This window comes from Thamnophis elegans, chromosome 6, assembly GCF_009769535.1.
Source record: "Thamnophis elegans isolate rThaEle1 chromosome 6, rThaEle1.pri, whole genome shotgun sequence".
Lineage (NCBI taxonomy): Eukaryota > Metazoa > Chordata > Lepidosauria > Squamata > Colubridae > Thamnophis > Thamnophis elegans.
In genome coordinates this window covers 20150511-20169220 of record NC_045546.1, presented here as the reverse complement: position 1 = coordinate 20169220, position 18710 = coordinate 20150511, and the positions used below count along the sequence as shown (strand labels likewise).

The window sequence follows — 18710 nt, the reverse complement described above, 5'->3', positions numbered from 1 at the left end:
ACCCACCCTATAAAGTAAAGACTATGTGAGTGGTTTCAACTGCAAATGTTCCTGTTTTTCAATAGAGATACAATGTGAGCCATATGCTTGCTCTGGGAGATAATTTAAAGAGAATGTTTGGTGGGAAAAGACACATATCAATGATGGACATAGAAACAAATTCATCAATTGGTTCAGTTGTCTAGAAACAGAGGACACCGTAAATGATTAATCTGTGATATAGAAGTTTTAAGATTTCCAGAGATATAAGAGATGATAGGACTTCAGTACAGATACTTTAAAAATTCTTACCTACGTTGCTCCTTAGATTTTGATTAATCCATCTTGTTTGCTAGATCGAACTGGTACTTTAGGAATTCACCATAGTTCTGTTTTATTTCCATATTGTATGCACAGGAAGAAAATATTCTCTTTTGCTGGAATTCTTGCTTGGCTCTCTACGATTTCAAGCAAAGGGTTTTCACATTGACCAGAATTTGACGATCTTGTCTTTTGGATCAGGACAGAATAAACCCACTTAAACTCTAAATAACAGCTTTATAGAAGACAGCTATCCTTTCTCTTCAGTTTTCTCTGTTGGGATAAATCAATTGTTTTTTTCCCATCATTCTTTCTAAGATTAATTTCCAGGCTTTTCTTTTTCCACCCTTCTCAGCACATGATTCATAATTGCGTTAGAGCTGGACAGTACTGTACCTAAATCTAATAAAATGATTATCTGTTTTGTCAATATCAGTTGAAGAAAAGCACATTGCTTGCAATCTGCTTCTGATTCTTTGGTCTCATCAGCTTAAACTGGCAGCCTTCAAACAAGCTGATGAAGGAACATGTGCTTTCTCCCTCCCTCCATCCTTCCCTCCCTCCCTCTCTCTCTTTCTCTCTCTCTCTCTCCATAGCAAAAATTACCCATTATAGTAGGTTGCTTTTTATTTCTATTGCAAAGAAGTAAGGGTATAAATGAGGTTTTTTTTAGACGCTAAGTATTGTCATTGCAAAATTGTCACATTTCATTATTGCATTTTATGGAGGGAGAGGGAGATGGAATGATGGAAACAGGAATCCAGTCCCTCTTCTGAAGTGAGACCCAATTCCCAATCAAATGCAGATTTAATCACCAATTTGTCACAGTTTTCTCTTCTTCCCCCACCTTAGACATCATCCTGCCTTGTAGCTGTTACAAACAGATAGCTCCAAGGATAGTCACCAATGAATAATTTGGAAATCAATTTGAGAAATGTGTATTTAGTATGGCAATTGCAGTTGGGGAAAAAGGAGCTTGAAATGATTAAACTCCAGTAAACAGGGCTAAGCAGTTTTTCCCCCTGCCTCTTGCTGCTTTAGGAGGTAATAGCAGATGCCTTGTGCATACACAATTCAGAGAACATTTGCTATTCAGGAGCTTGGCTCATATTTTCCTTGAATTCGACCATTTCTCTCTCTTGAGAAAGGAATGCCAAAAGACATTTGTCTGCCTTTTGTTTTGGTTTTTTTTTAACTCTCCATGATTTCATTTTATTGCTGTCCATTTATGTATTCCCAAAGCTATTACCAAAAGTTAAAGTAGCTTAGAGAGGCAATTGGCATATTTCCAGGCATCTGAAAGGGCTCATAAACCAGACAATGCTTTGCTTTGCACAATGGTGCGAGAAGTAACCTCTGTCACAGACAGCTTTCTCCAAATTGGGGCTCTTCAGGACTTGGCCAGCTACTGCAGTGTAGCTGAAGGTTGTCTGACTGAGGTCATCTTTTGTAATAGAGATGGCAAGATTTGCTCCAGCACAAATGATGTTTCAGGATCACTGAAATCTCAGAGCTATGGCTGGCATGGGCCAGATTAGGATGTAAACAGGGGTGGCCTGCTGGGGGATTCGTAAGGATTAGGAGAACCTCTAGCTAAGATTCTGTGCAGTTCGGAGAACCCCGAAAAACAGGCCTACCAGAATTTCAAGAAAGCCTCCAGAGCCTGGGGAGGGCAAAAATCCCCCCAAAAACATGGTGCAGGAGGCTGACTAGGCCCCTCCCACCATGGCCCTGCCCACCCAGCAACTGGGCAGAGAACCCTTTGCTAACATTTTTGAAGCCCACCCCTGGATGTAGGCCAGTGGCCTGCTTTGTGGGAGTGGCTTGCCAGCCATGTGATTGCATGGGAGTGGCTTGCTGGCCATGTGACCAGGTGGGAGTGGCTCATCAGCCATGTGACTGGGTAGGCATGGTCAACTTGTAAAATGTGGTGAAACTCACTTAACAACGCTCTTGCTTAGCAACCAAAATATTGGCTCAGAAACTCTGGCATTTGAAGCATGCAAGTCTTAAAGCTGTCAAGTTGCAAGACCCTTGCACTCCTAACCCTTTAGAAAGAAAAAACCTCAGGGGTGTTCAAACTTGACAGCTTTAAGACTTGCACACTTCAACTCCCAGAATTCCTCCTCTCGCTCTTCAACTTGATGATGTGTGGACGGGTGGGGGGAGGGATCTGGAATCGGTTCTAAACGGCACTGTAGATTTGTGGAACCTCTTCTATAGAAGAGTTTAGAACTGGCAGGAACCCACCCCTGATGTAAGCCCAAACTTAAAGTAAAACCCCAACCTGAATGTTTTTAAACAATGGTTATTTATTCTATGAAAATCAATTGATAAGTACTTAATATTTCTATATTTGGCAACCCCCACACCCCTTTGGTACATTTCTGCTAGAGCTAATAAACAACCAAGATCAATAGCCACTGACAGATCTATTCTCTATACATTTATTTAGTCCCTTTTAAAAAAGCATTTAAATTGATATCCATCAGCAAGCTTAATGTATTCAATAGTTTTTAACAGTTCTAATGTAATTCTAGTGCTTTTGACACAATACCTTATTCAACTATTTTTGGTCCAGAATATAAGATCCTCTATACCATGTCAAAGCTATTTACACTTTAAAAAAATCAGTTGCAGATGCATAGCTAATTTTTCAGCATTTTTTGAAAAAATGTTTTAATTATTCACTTATCTTGTTCTTGCTTTCATTTTCAGTGGCCCTCACTTGCATCCTGTAAGGATGTAGAGAAAAGGCAATGAAACATTGATTTCATAGACCACTGAGTGGGGAGGTGGCATCCACTAAGTCTGAATGTTTGCTAAATCTGAATTTGTCATTTGCATCAATGTATGTCATGTGTTCTATGTAATTGATACGAATAGCATAACTTTCAATTACAACTTCATTTGATGAATAAGCCATCCAAATGAAAAGTTTGTCCATTGTATCCAAAACCTGTTGAACCGAGATTTTATTGTGCAGAAAAATCAATGCTACGTCCCTGCTCAGAATAGCTTGAGTAATTGATAGCAAAGCCCTGGAATATAAGAACATCTATCTAGCACTTTTAAATATCTTTAAATGTTTCAACATAAGTGTTCCCCAGCATTACAGTATCGCAACTGTCCAGGATCTGTCAAATCTCCAGTTATGGGGAGAAAAGCATCTTGCAAACCGCACTGTTTTTTAGGTAAAAGTAAAGGTTAAGGTTCCCCTCGCACAGAAGTGCTAGTCGTTCCCTCTAGGGGGCAGTGCTCATCTCTGTTTCAAAGCCGAAGAGCAAGCACTGACTGAAGACATTCTCTGTGGTCATGTGGCCGGCATGAGTAAATGCCAAAGGCGCATGGAACGTTGTTACCTTCCCACCAAAATGGTTCCTATTTTTATACTTGCATTTTTACGTGCTTTTGAACTGCTAGGTTGGCAGAAGCTGGGACAAGTAACAGGAGCACTAGGGATTCAAACCGCCGAAACGCCGACCTTTCTGATTGACAAGCTCAGCGACTTAGCCACTGAGCCACATTTTTAAAGGAAGTAAAATTTTAATTACAATTGACCCCAAGTTCTGTGAAATAAACTGAGACGAACTCTGTTGCAGGAAGTAGAGATTACAGTTCTCTGAAACGGAAGTTATGAACCAAAACATCCTTTGTTTCTGGCCTCCTTTCCATTCCTCATTTGGATGCTGGCTTGTCATCATTCTGATTCCCCAGCAATTTCACTGCTCTTTTATCTATGCTGGAATTCACTTGCTGTGCTTCTTTTTCATGTTCTGGTACACAGGTGCAGCCCACAGGAATGGAGACATAATCCTCAGTGTAAACGTAGCGGCCGCCCGTGCAGGATGTGGTTCGGTGCAAGATGACTGTCGGCATGAAGACTGGCGTACTTCGAAAATGGAGATTTTCTTCTCCATAATCACCTGTAAGACAGCCCTTGCACAGGCAGTAGGCTTCAGGAATGTATTTTGGATACCTGGTAGAATCGAAGGAGATTCTGTGCCAAAGGAAAAGAAGAAAGATTTCACTTTGGACATTTTGTCCCCATTTCCCCCCCTACCTCTCCTGCTGCTCTTTGTCCCTCAATTACTTGGGTTGACCTGAATGGAGAGGAATGTTGTATAGCAAAATGTTGAGATGTTCTTTACATTATCATGCTGTTATTAGGCCAAGAGAAAAACAAACTAAGCTAAGAACTGGACAATTTACTGTCACCTGGAATAATGCAAGTTTGAGTTCTCTTGTTTGGATGACACATCAGTATGGAAACTCTTGGAGATGATGGGTACAACTACACAATGAGCCCCCCTTTTCTACTTTATTATGTTATTTATTTTAATTTATCATTCACCCATTCATTACATTTCTAGGCTGCCTGACTCCCTACCAAATCTAGACAGCTTACAAATAAAAACACAAAGAAAAGCCACTGCCAACTGGAAAAACCTATGCCTCGTGCAACTAAGAATTGATGACTGGCTGCTATGAATAAATATTGTCTAACACAAGGGTATCAAACTTGATTTCCTTGAGGGCCGCATCAGGATTGTGTTTGACTTCAGGGTGGCAGCTTGACATCACTCATGTCAGCGATGCCTGTGGTGGTCCGAGTGATCTGCCAGCTAAAACAGGCTCATGAGCTCTGTTTTGGGCTGCAACTGTCTCCTGCAACTTTCTGCCAGTGAAAATGGAGCTCAGGATGGCTGCGTGTGGCTCTCCCAAGCTCCATTTTTGCCGGCAGAGGCATCGTGGGCTGGTCCTTTGCTATTTCAGGACGGGCCTGCGGGCCAGATCTAAGTGCCCCACTGGCTGGATCCAGCCCCCAGGCCTTGAGTTTGACACTCCTGGTCTAACAGAACTGCATCCTCCCATATTCTTAATATTAGCTTTAACCCAACTCTTTGTCCTCCTTCCTTTAGCTGTTCTTTTAATGGATTATGAATAAATTTAGGCTTATTTTAGACATTTTATGTAAAATGAATGCCTGTTTTCTATCGTAGTTGAAGCACCATGCTGGAAACTAGGAGACTGCTTTGGAGGTGAAACCATGTGGTGACCCTGGTTAGTCACTTTTTCTATGCCCTAGGAAGGAGGCAGCAATGTAAAACATTTCCACTTAAACCCACTTTAAAATCTGAAAGGTAAGGAGGAGGAGGAGAAGATGATCAGGTTACCTGTAGGACCAAGGGGAGACACTGTTGAGATTGATGGGGAGCCGGTATTTCTTGTCAGTAGCCAGCCTGCCTCCCACTGGACAACTGATGTTCTGGTCATTTTCCAAGGGCTCCAACTGCAGAGTATGATGGAAGGCACTGAGCATGCCAGCTGTGAGTCTTCCATACAGCTGTTCCAAAAGCTCCTCGGGTCGGTCTGTACAGGATCGAGAGCGCATGGGACGCTTGCTTATTTTGACAGCTTCTACTGGGGGGAAACTCAGCACACACAAAAGTAGAGAGACCAGTATCCATCCCTGTAAAGAGAGGAGATGAAACAATATAAAAGATATTTCTAACGGGGGAGGAGGGGAGAAACAAAGTTATTCGCTCCCCCCCCCCTCAAAACGCAACAGAATTTGACATGCAGAAAAAGAATGTTGGTTAAAAACAATTTCAGGGAGTTTTTCTTGATGATCGTATTGTTTGCTTAAGCCTGAATTTGTCAACATGGCATCTGCGATCTTCTCCAATTCTTCTGCCAGAGCAACTTAACTTTGGAACCCATATTCAGAGATGTGGTGTAATGGCGAAGGTGCTGGGGTGGAAGAATGGGGTGATCCAGGTTCTAGTCCTCCCTTACTAATGGAAGTCGGCTGGATGACCTCGATGCTTTAGTTTGGATTCCTGTCCTATTGCAATGCTTTAATTCAAGTGTTCTTTTCCTCTTGGTTTCTGGCACATTATTGCTAGGAACTGACTCAAGAACTTCCTATCAGGTGCAAAAAGAGCAGGATCACACATGAAGTTCAAATTAAACTGATTTAATATTACTCATGCCTATGGACAGGATAGGACTATTTAGATACTAGAATTCAAGAGTGGTTGGACTCAGTCCACTTGTGGCTAGGTAGAGAACCTCTTTTGACTCTTCAGGTTCTGCCACTTCTATTCCTTGTAGAGATGGCTATTTCCAAAGGATTGTACTATACTTTGGAAATAGCCATCCAGAATCATTGGTTGAGTTGGGTAGCTATAGAAATTGAAAAAAATGAGTGAATAATATAATTTATATAATATTTTATAATATAAATATGACACAACTATATAATATTACATAGAATTATATAATATAGCTTGGAAAAGTGTTGGAATACAAACACAGGACCTGTAAAGCTTTCACTGTCCAGAATATATCGTTACAATCACAACGGAAGCATTGCAGAACCTTAATGCCCATTAAAATAGTTTACATCAGGGTTAGTCAACCTTTTTAAACCTACCACCCACTTTTGTATTTCTGGTAGTATTAAAATTTTCTAACCGCCCACCGGTTCCACAGTAATGGTGATTTATAAAGTAGAGTATTTTAGTATTTTTAGTATTTATTAATATTTGTATGCCGCCCTTTTCCCCAGGGGGACTCAGGGCGGCTCACAGTTCAAGGGGAGGGGGAGACAAACCGAGTTACATATAGGACAATACATCATTAAAAGCACAACATTCATACAATTCGGGTACGGTGAAGGTCTTTAGCCCCAGGCCTGTCGGGACAGCCAGGTTTTAAGGGCTATGCGGAAGGTCTGGAGGGTGGTGAGGGTACGAATCTCCACGGGGAGTTCGTTCCAGAGGGTCGGAGCTGCCACAGAGAAGTAACTTTATAAAATTTATAAAGCAGAGCAAACCCCTACCGCCCACCATGAAAGCAGGAATGCCCACTAGTGGGCAGTAGAGACCAGGTTGACTACCACTGGTTTACATGGTGAATTTTGCACCAACACCTAAGGGCTATCCTTGTTTAGCATCTTACAATGCTTTAGTTTGTCCTATTTCAATGGTTTGATTCAAGTGTTCTTTTCTATCACACACGTCTATGGAGATTCTCAATCATCCAGTTCATGGCTGTCCCAAAAGAACTTTTTTCAACTTTTTTAACTGGACTTTCTGGTTTTCCTTTGAAGACCTTAAGCTTCCCATCCAATATTCTTCAGCTCTTCTTTTTTTACCTTTTCGTTTCTTTTCTTTCTTTTCTACCTTTTCTTTTCTTTTCTTTCTTTTCTACCTTTTAGTTTCTGGCTGAAATTGCCAGATTGTTGCTAGAAATTTACTCAAGAATGGGTTATGATCAGCTACAACGAGGCACCAAAGTTATTCGTATAAATACGTTTCACCTGAAGCGCCAGCGAGGATCTAACGGGGCTCGTTCGGTCAGACGGCTCTTCCCGGCTTATTCTCCGCCTGTTCCTTTCCATAAAAGCAGCCTGGCCAACCGTCGCAGTTCCGCCACTTTTTACTCACCGCCGCCACCCCGTCTCTCCAAAGGCGCGCTTTTACGCGGCTTGTCCCGACAGCTGGCCGCTTTGCGCGCAGCCCAAAGCCCCGAGACGAGCGCCTTGCCCGCGCCTTCATCTTTCCCCGACGACGCCCGCTCGTTTAATTCCCACGCGAGCTCGCCGAAGAAGCGGCAGCAGAGGCGAAAGGAAGCGCGGCGTTTCGGCGGCTGGGCTAAGCCGTCTCGCTTGCCCGCGACGCCGAACGGGGAAGAAGCGTAAGAGCAAAAGCGACCCAGGCCGGAGCAAAGCGCTTCGAACCCGTCGGGTCGAAGTCGGCGTCGCGGGCAGGTTAAAAGGCCTCGCCCCGATTCCTCCCCGCCTTGACACGGGTTCCCCGCCTTGACACGCGTCTTTACCTTGGCCGTCTGCATGACAGGGACGCCTTAGCGCGCGGAGCGGCGGGAAGGGCTGGCTAGGCGAGCGCTTGGGCTCCTCCTGGCCCTGGAGGCGTGGGGGGGGGGAGTTGGAAAAGCTCCCGGCTTCTCGCAGCAGGACCCCCGGCTGTCGGTGCCAGAAACCTTCAAGGCTCCGGAAGAAAAGAGCCGGTTGCTCGAGAGGTTCCCTCGCTGGGCTGACTGGAGCGGGGAACGCCGCCGGGTCCTTTGGCGCACCGATCCGGAGGGTGTCGCCTTGCATCGGAGCCCCGGGACAAAAATCATCTAAGCCATAATTGGATGTTGTTGCAGCCAAATTTTGAATCATTAAGAGCCGTTGATTCAACAACGCGGGTAGAAGCCCACCTCAACCCCCCCCAAAAGAGGGATGGAGTTGGGGAACTAACAACTCGCCTCCAGAGGTGGTGGGGGTTCCAACACTGGAGGATTGGACAACCATTTGTCTGGAATGGTGTAGGGTCTCCTCCTTGAGCAGGGGGATGGGTTAGATGACCTCCAAGGTCCCTTCCAACTCTATTATTCTATAAGGGTCTCCTCCTTGAACAGGGGGTTGGACTACAAGACCTCTGAAGTCCCTTCCAACTCCGTTATTCTGAATAAGGGGTTGGACTATATGACCATTGAGACCCTTCTAACTTGTTATTCTGTAAGGGTATTCTGCTTGAGCAGGGGTTTGGACTAGATGACCTCTGAGGTCCCCTCCAACTCTGTGATTCTATTATTCTGTAAGGGTCGGCTGCCTTAGCAGGGGGTTGGACAGGACTAGATGGCCACCAAGGCCCCTTTCAACTCTGTTATTCTGAGCAAGGGGTTGGACTAGATGTTCTCCAAGGTCCCATCCAACTTCATTATTCTATTATTCTGAGAGGACAAGATGGCTGGTGCTTAAGTAAGTTCTTTATCTGGATTTCTTTCTATTTGGAAAGAAATTTGAAGTCCTATAAACCGGATCCTGACTTGTAAAGAAATAGTTGTACAGGTAGTCTTTGATTTACAACAGTTCGTTGAAGTTACAACCCAGCATTGGGGGAAAAAAGTGATTTGTTACCATTTTGGGGGGGCTGGGGGGTGAAAGTATATGTTCATCAGAGAGGGTTTGCAATTTGGGAGTCCTCCTGGATCCACAGCTGACTTTAGATCACCAGTTATTGGCTGTGACCAAGGGGGTCTTTGCCCAGGTTCGCCTGGTGCACCAATTGTGACCCTATCTGGACCGGGAGGCACTTCAGATAGTCACTCACGCCCTCGTGACCTCAAGACTGGACTACTGTAATGCGCTTTACATGGGGCTGCCCTTGAAAAGTGTTCAAAGACTTCAGCTAGTCCAGAATGCAGCCGCGCGAGCGATTGTGGGTGCACCTAGGTACACCCACGTTACACCTATCCTCCGCGAGCTGCACTGGCTGCCCATTGGTCTCCGGACTCGCTTCAAGTGCTAGTTGTTACTTATAAAGCCCTACATGGCATCGGATCTGGGTACCTGAAAGACCACCTCCTGCCAATTACCTCCCAAAGATCAATTCGATCGCACAGGCTTGGCCTTCTCCGGGTTCCATCTGCCAGCCAATGCCGGCTGGCGACACCCCGGGGGAGAGCCTTCTCTGTTGCTGCTCCGGCCCTCTGGAACGAGCTCCCCATGGAGATCCGGACCCTTACTACCCTCCCGGCCTTCCGTAAAGCTACTAAGTCCTGGCTGTTCCGGCAGGCTGGGGGCTGTTAAAGCACCCAGCCTCGTCTTAATTGTGACTGTTGTGGATTTTAAAATTGTTTGTATTGTCTTATTTATTCCCTCCCCTGTTTATTGTGAGCTGCCCAGAGTCCTTCGGGAGTGGGCGGCATACAAAACAATAAACTCTAAACACTCATTTTTCAAACTTATAAGCATTGTGGTATCCCCATGGTCATGTGATCAAAATTCAGCCACTTGGCAACTGACTCAGGTTTATGATGGTTGCGGTCTCCCTCATCTTTTGCGCCCTGACAGGCAAAGTCAATGGGGAAGCCAGATGTTGCTAATTTAACAACTGCAGTGATTCACTGAAGAACTATGGCAAGAATGATGGTTAAAATGGGGCCAAATTCATTTCACAAATGTCTCACCTAGCAACATAAATTTTGGGTTCAAGTGTGATCATAAGTCGAGCACTACCTCTACGGTAAGCACTTTTGGCAAAATTTTCTGGGAGGAATCCATCACAAAGCAAATAATTGTTGGCTCACATGGTGATAGGAAATATGAGTTTTTTTGTAAATATTTTCAGATTCACTTTTTCTCCAGAGCCCACATACCAATTTCTGCATTGGTGCATCTGCAGTCCATTGAGATAGACGGTGGCCGTGATATTATGAGGGTTTTCCATACAAATCAGAAAGGTTTTCATTTGTGCTTATTACTACAAGGAGGTACAAGATCCATGACTGGGAGTTACCTACAGAGCACTTTAAATGTATGGCTTACTTTTGTGTGTGAGTGTGCATGTGCACATGCCTATACCCTATCTCTAGAAACAAAATGGTTGCCCAAACTTGCTCTGATATACTTGCCTAGGGAAAATAAGGTCAGTGTTGATAAATTAAGCATTGGACATTTTGCTCCCTGTTTCTCATTTAAAGAATTAAATTGTAACATGGTGCAAATTGAAAACATATTTTAAAAAGGCAATGCTGTTCTAAAGTAATCTTTAAAACTTCAATAAATCACCTATTTGTGATGGAAAGTTGTTTTAGTGAGAGTAAGATTAATTTATCCGTTTGCTTTTTTCTTGCTTAAAACTTTCTGTAATAAAATATGTATAATTAATGAAAACGTATCATTATTAACTGCAAAGGACGATATTTGGGCATTGCTCCATTTTTCTACACTTTCCAAATAATGACGAAGATGCAGAAAATAAAAGGCCTCTATAGATTCAAAACAGTTTTACTAACTTACAAGTTCAGAAAATATCTAAATTATGATTCCCTAAAGCTGGATGTGATGTCCTACTATAGGGCAGCTTTAGTAAACATGGAAAAATATGTAGGCTTCCTAATCTGCCAGTTAATTATTTATTAGCTAATTAGAAAAAGTGAAGCTCTGAAACATTCCCTTTGATTTTTTTATTCAAATCTATCATTTCTTAGATGTGCCCAGTACTAATTTCCTACTTCAATGGAGTAGATTGTGGAATAATTCCCACAATCTGCAGAAAATGAACTTGACTCTGAGATTAGAACAGGGGTCGGCAATTTTACACTCAAAGAGCCATTTGGACCCATTTCCCACAGAAAAGAAAACATCGGGAGCCACAAGGTTCCTAACCAGAAGCCCCCATTCAATTCTGGAGCTGACCGGAAGTCTGGTTCCCCCCGCCATAGAGTCTCCTCCAAACATGGCATCCTTTTTCCTCTGCCTGTCCTAACTGAAAGCCCTATCAATTGTGGAGCTGACCGGAAAACCCGCTCCTTGCCATAAAGTCCCTTCCTGGTGTGCTGTGCTTCCCCTCCCCCAATTGGAAGGTCCTCTCAAAATTGTGCTGCTGACTAGTGACAGGGAGCCACAACAGAGGGATGAAAGAGCCACATGCAGCTCCAGAGCCATGGGTTGCTGACCCCTGGATTAAAACATTGTTAGACACAAGTTCTTGACTGATGGTATGCTGCAGGTATAGGATGGTTTATAGAAAATTGCTTCAGTTACAATAAGGAACAATTTTACTTGGTTAAAAAATATTCTGTGATTACCATATCATGGCATAAATAAATCTCATGTGCACAGAACTGTATAAAATTTTGCCGTGTACAAGACAGGGATTTCACATTTTGCAATTTGGAAAACATGGATAAACTGTGGTCAAATATAATCAAATAATGATTAGGAATGCTTAAAATTTCTTACACTTAGAAAATGTAATTTATCTCCATCGATAGCATTGTTAGATATTCTCAATTCACTTTCTAAAGTATTTGCCCAAATGCCCTGGAATGATTCTCCTGAATCAGCTACAAAGACCTGGGAGGGGCTGATATGATTAACAAATCCACCTGCCATCAACATTGTTTTTGGCCTCCATGACTGATGTCCTACCACTCATGGCTTGACTCTTAAGCTTTCCTTTCAGTGGCAATACTTCAAGTAGACATCTTAGAATGAGCAATTGTTCTCCAACGAAACTCTAAGCTTATCAAGGCAAATAGATGGGTTATGATATAAAGATGCTTCAGCCTTAGGCTGTTCACTGGTCCCACAGATCATCATTTAGGTGGTTTGGGTGAGCATAAAAGATATGAGATAAAAGATATGATTGAAAACAAATGCACAAGATTTTAAATTCTTACTATAAAAACTTTACTTAAAATAAAGATTTCATTTATATAGTGTTCAGATAAATATAAATCTCTATTAAGATTATTTTTTCTTTTGCAACTTTAAAAAAATAATTGAACTGGTCTAAAAAGTTATTCTGGAAGCAGATCATCGCCTACGTCTTCATCAGCAAATTCATCTTCATCCATTTTTTTCCTTAGTGCTGTTTTTGGTCTCTCAGCTTGAGGTCCAAGTGGATCCAGGTAGGAAGCATCTATATTTTGAAAAGAAAAAGTGGGAAAAATAGATCTAAGAAATTTGTTCGCTTACTGACTAGCTGGAACAGTTCCCCCAACTTTTCATATTTATCCACTGAGTGATATCAATATACTAGAAGGTAATAATATAATCCAAACTTATCTTCTTAGGTTAAAGAGATGGGCTGAAAGTTTAAATCATTAATTTAAACAAAGACAAATGCAAAGTCTTTAATTCAGATAACAAAAATCAAATTCACAGATTTAAAAATACAGAATACGAGGCTTAGAAGAATATTTGGGAAGGAGGAAGGAAGGATGGAAGGAAGGAAGGAAGATGAGTGAGAAGAGTGATGTGACTTCAAAAAAGGCAAATGCAATTTTAGACTACATCAACATGAGCATAGTTTTTAAACTGTAGGAAACTTTATTCTACTTTGCTCAAAAACCTGACTTTCAGGCACCTGTTCTTTAAAAAGATTTTACAGAAATGAATAAATTCACAAAGTACAACAAGGATAACCAGGCACTTAAAAACTATGGCATGTGAAGAGACTAAACAATTAGGGAATTTTTAGCTTTGAAAAATTGTGGGGGTGGACATTGGAACTGCACTTTTCAAATACCTAAAAGGGTGTCAGTCAGAGGAAGGTTCTGTGAACCTGTTCTCCATTATGTCACAGTACAAGATACAAAATAAAGATTAAACTACAGGTAAATGGATCCTAATTAGATGTTAAAATAAAAATAATATTGTGAAACCAATTGCCCAATGAAATCAATTACTTGGTAAAATCAATTATCTAGTGCATGCTTCTCTTCACTAGATATATTCACATGGAGGCCAAACAGCCATCTGTTGTGCATGTTTGAATTTGGATTTGGATTCTTGCACCCAACAGAAGCTGGATTTAGTGTCCCCCCTCCAATTCTGTGTTAGAATAAATCACATTTCACAGTCCAAGAAAAGTAGTCGTTCACTTTTCTCCAAAATTGAAGGATCTTGTGCAGAGGTGGGTTCTTACTGGTGCAGCCCGGTTGAGCTGAACTGGTAGTGGTATGGTGGCCTGGATCGCTGGAATCGGCAGTGACCCAGGCCTGCCATGCCCCAAACTGGTTCCCCAGTCACCGCTGCTGTTATTTTGTTTTTGAGTTCTGCACATGAGCAGAACAATTTTAATTTAATTGCGCATGTGCACGTGCAAAGTATGCACATGAGCGAATAGGCAGTAAAGTCCGCCCCTGATCTCATGTCATGTCCTATCAAATTTTAGAGATCTTTCTCCCAGTAATACTACCATATATTCTCTGCTGCACCAATGAAGACAAGAATCTCCAATTTGGGAGCAAAGAAATGTCATGAATCTGTTATGTTGGAGTCAGTTGCAAAGCATATATTCTTCAGAAAAGCAAGACTGCCAGACACATAACTCGCCCAAGATCTAAATGAAAAAAAAGTAGTTGGAACACAAACTGCTCCATTAAGCCCACATTTCACAGGCGAATGGCTGCAGCCACGCAATAAGTATCTTGCCTCAGATCTTGAATATCTGAAGAAGGGAGGAATCAGCCTCAAACTGTAAACTTTTTCTCTTCCCATACAGCTCCGGCTTTCTCTTCCAAACTCTCAACTCAATTACTAACTCCTCTCTATTTCTGGAGGCTCCTTCACTCATGCAAATGTAAATTCAATGTCCCATAACAGACAAATATCCAAAGAATCTTGGCTTCCTTCCCTCCCTCTTCTGCCTCTGCTTCCCAGCAATTTGCATCCTTGCAGCAAGCAGCAAACAGCCCTTTTCAGTTTCGGCACAAGCAGCTGATTGTCAGCTGGATTGGCCAATCAGCTTTTTCAGGCTGCAGGGATTGCCATACCCTATTGCTAGCTCTGCATGCCCCTTTTACTCTGAAAAATATGGTAATATGTACCTTTTGTTATGACTAGTCACTGTCCCTGTAAATTTTTGAGCCTACAAAGATATCTGTTACTACATCAATATCTCTACTTGCATTGGATAGCATTTACCATAACCTAGGTTTTTTTTTACAAAACAAGTGAAGAATAATCTTATTTTAGTATTTTTTCACAATTAACAGAAGACCCTATAAGTCTTTCTTACTTACAGATACCAAAGTGTCATTGCTGGAATATCTAGGTTGATGTTTCTTCCCAGATATGCTAATGATGTCCCTGTGATATCACTTTAGGCTGATAGGCCATTTTAATTCCACTTTTTATACTGTTTTTCTCATATAAACTTTTGCTTAAAGAGTAATAGTTCTCCTTTCCTCCCATTATAAAACCTTACTTAGAGCAATGACGTAAAGAGTTAAATTTTAGGCTCTGTACATCTGGCCAATTCTGTGAAAGTAAATAATTAGACATATACTTACCTATTTCTTTATTAACACTACTTTCATATGGCTCATTTGTTCCTGGCAAAGATTTCAATTTTGCACTCAGACGTTCTCCTTTAATTGCCGTGCTACCAGGTTCTGACATAAGAGAGAATAATGTTCAATATGATTTTAGGTGAACGTAGCACAAAGAAAGTCTGTATGAAACATGAATTTTTTACAAAGTTAGAGCTTTCCCACATACAGTGACTTTGCCATAACCCAAATGAGTAACTTGAAACTATGACCAGATTCTGACCTTGAATTAAATCTGTTCTGGATTGCTATTTTAGTAATCCTTACAAGCTACTGATAAAATTGGTTTGTAAGGTAAACAGCAAAAGCGAAGGCTGATCTTACATGCCTTACCTAAGACATTCAGCTGAATTCAAAGCTGAGTTGAATTTCACAATCAAACTAAAACTTGTACCCACAATATGCCACACCTAGGCACAATAACGTCAATAACGCATGTCATAATATAACTTGACACAAAGGCAAGATATAAATCTAATAAATACCAATGGCATGGTGCACATGATGTCATGCTCTTCTCCTCCAAGAAAGGCTAGGTTTTTTTCCCTGTCTGAATCAGAGTCATCAGGAATCTTAGAATTCTTTAGTTTGTTAATAATGACATTTCATAGGTCCGTGATGGTGCGCCTCCTGCCGGCCAGCTGGTTTTCGGGTCTCTGCCATGCATGTGCGGGAGTGCATGTGGGAGATGCATGCACATGCGCATGGGGGTTGTCATGCGCACGTGTGGGGGCGGGTGGGAGCATGGAGGGGTGTGCGGTGTGACCAATTTTGGTCCCTGGAGGCCACAGGGAGGCCTATTAGGCCCAAAACAGGGCACCGGTGTGTGTGTGTGTGTGTGTGTCGCTCGCGCATTGCATTATGGGTGCGGGCTTTTTGCACACAACGCTAAAAAAAAGGGCTTTCAGCACACTACGACAGCCATCACTGTCATCACTCTTCCCTACCATTCCCTGAAGACCTTAAGGAGCTTCCTTAAATCTCGTTCTCTTGGAGCAAATATTTTCATGATGGCATGTTTCTTACTGAAATCACATATGTCCATAAGCTGCAGGTTTCTGTTCTTTAATAGAGAATCACTGTTTATTTCCATTTGCTTAACAAGTTGCTAAATTTCAGATTAACTACTCACATTTTAGTTTTGCTCAGATGGACTTTTATTTGAATAACTGCTCACATTGATTGTTTCCATATATTTTAGAAATCTGAGTTTAAACAGATGACTCTCTCATTTTAATGTTTTAGTTCTCTGCTGAGTTTTATGGAATGTTGCTCAGAAAAAAAAAACATTTGGCATAAAACTTTCTACAGTCAATCATTTATTCCTACTGTCTCTTCAGACTGAAATACATGGATATTTTCAAGCAGTGTTTTCCAAACCTGTGTAAATTACCTAAAATTGATCAAAAATTGTTTTTCTTTGACACATGAATCCATTACCCAATCACAATAGGAACATTTAAATTGATTTAAATCCATATTGGGTAAAAAGGACTTTCTGTAAGCAGTTTGAATAATAATGGAAAAAGTTTGGCTATCATTGCTTTAAGAGAATATACCCTAATAACACTCAAATTTCTATGACAATGTTTCATGGTCTGAATTAAAAACATTATGCAGTATAGCATGCCAAAGAGAGAGAATACTGTTATTTAAAAAGTTACATAACAAATAAATTTTGAAATTTGTCCCAGGTTCTAAAGCAGGGGTGTCAAACTTGATTTCATTGATGGCCGCATCAGTATTATATTTGACCTCGGAGGGCCGGAGTGGGCATGGTCAGGGTGGGCACGACCAGCATGACGTCACTCATGTCGGAGGGCACCTGTGATGGCCCAAGTGTTCTGCCAGTGAAAATGGGCTCCCGAGCTCAGCTTTTCAGCTGCAACAGCCTCCTGCAATCCTCTGCCAGCAAAAACGGAGCTCAGGAGGGCCATGTGCGGGCCAGATTGAAGCACCCTGCGGGCTAGGTTGGCCCCCAGGGCCTTGAGTTTGATACCTCTGTTCTAAAGCAATGTGTGATGCCATGGCATTTGTGTTAGACCAAATACCTATAAAAATAATGTAAAAAAGATGTACTGTAGTAGGCAAATTGTATATGTGTAGTGGATTGTGCATGAAAGCATGTAACAAATTTGTGTGTTGCAGTTCAAAAAAACCCCAGCTGTTAGGTAAGCTCCCCGTTGGGAGAGCGAGTATGTTCAGAGAAGCATTGTGAGAGTGTTGTTGGAGAAGTGGGAGCCAGAATGACTGTTAGTTCTCTGTTTGTTAGATGCTGGGCTGATCTGATCTGATTTGGACGCTGGCTGTTAGAAAGTGCCGTGAGTATTGTAAGTTTGCAACTGCTAGCAAATTTTGAGTACCAGACTGTTTGTACGATTATGGACTATATTATTTGGATTACCCTTTAACTGAAAGACATTGATGACTGACTGTCTTATCCGTGTATGACTTGGACTGTTTGATGGACTCTGATACCTCTATTTCCACGAAAGTAAAAGCCTATTTAAACTGCAGTGTCTCTGTATGCTGGTTTGTGTGTTCTCCAACACAACTCTCACAATGCTTTTCTGAACGCACTTGCTCTCGCAATGGGGAGTTTACCTAACACTAGCAAATTCAATAAAACAACCCTGACAGATCTGCAAAATGAGGAACAGAGATAAACAAAATCGAGACATTGCAAAAATGGTTACGTTCACCTAATCTTAATTACAATAGTACTCACCACCTCCAGCACTCCCTTCTCTGCGTGCACGGGCGCTGCCATTTCTACCAGACCTGACACGCTATGAATGATGGAAAAGACAGAATTATTGTTGAATATCGATAATGATTTCAGCATTCTTTTACCTGAATGGGACAACTTGCCACAGACAACTCACTGTGGCCAGCTTGCCGCAACCAACTTGCTGCAGCCAACTTGTTGCAGCCAATTCACCACAGGACAACTCACCGTGGCCAACTTGCCACGGGACAACTAACTGCAGGACAAGAGTTACACTAATATCAAAGAAATGGCAGAATGGAGGGACAAAATGAAATGTGAATGACAATAATTAAAATATTTTTAAAAATAATAATTACATTGAATTGTTGAATTGTCCTGCAGTGAGTTGTCGTAGACCCTTCTTTTACACAAATTATACCTCACAATTCTTCCTGAGACTACTTACTAAGTTTTAAGGCTAAGAAGGTTGATTGGGAGGATAAATATATGTGCATTTGTCTAGCTTAATGCATACTCCACAAAATACAATATACACTATATTGCCAAAAGTATTCACTCACCTGCCTTTACTCGCATATGAACTTACAGTATTTAACCTGTGATTATGTCTTCCCGAATGAATTACTGTTAGTATTTTTCCCCCCTTTGGATTCATTGTTGAGTCACTGACACTGCATTAGTGCCTATAATGTGGCTAGATATTTCCTTAGTCTACTCCATGCTTCATTCATTTTTTATTATCCTACAGATGCATATCAGTTATAACGTGACTTCTCCAACTTAATGACTTTTTTCATTATTCTTTGTGCTAATTATAGTT

The 18710-nt window shown here is 41.7% G+C and overlaps 2 protein-coding genes across 3 annotated transcripts in view; both read right to left on the bottom strand.

Annotated features, from left to right (window-relative positions):
• Nucleotides 1-3789: 3789 nt before the first annotated feature.
• IL17D (interleukin 17D) lies at nucleotides 3790-5769 on the bottom strand. The gene is given in 3 exon segments (XM_032220311.1): nucleotides 3790-4060; nucleotides 4063-4300; nucleotides 5478-5769. Coding segments are annotated over 3 exon segments (483 nt in total). The 5' UTR covers nucleotides 5696-5769; the 3' UTR covers nucleotides 3790-4033.
• Nucleotides 5770-12494: 6725 nt separating this feature from the next.
• Nucleotides 12495-18710, bottom strand: part of IFT88 (intraflagellar transport 88) — a 37114-nt gene continuing 30898 nt past the window's right edge. For both annotated transcript variants that reach the window (XM_032220196.1, XM_032220197.1), the window contains 3 exons: nucleotides 17888-17948; nucleotides 15121-15222; nucleotides 12495-12743 (listed from right to left, as the gene is read on the bottom strand). In XM_032220196.1, the coding sequence (XP_032076087.1) occupies nucleotides 12622-12743; nucleotides 15121-15222; nucleotides 17888-17948 (285 nt within the window). In that variant the 3' untranslated portion in view covers nucleotides 12495-12621. The remainder of the gene's footprint in view (nucleotides 12744-15120; nucleotides 15223-17887; nucleotides 17949-18710) is intronic.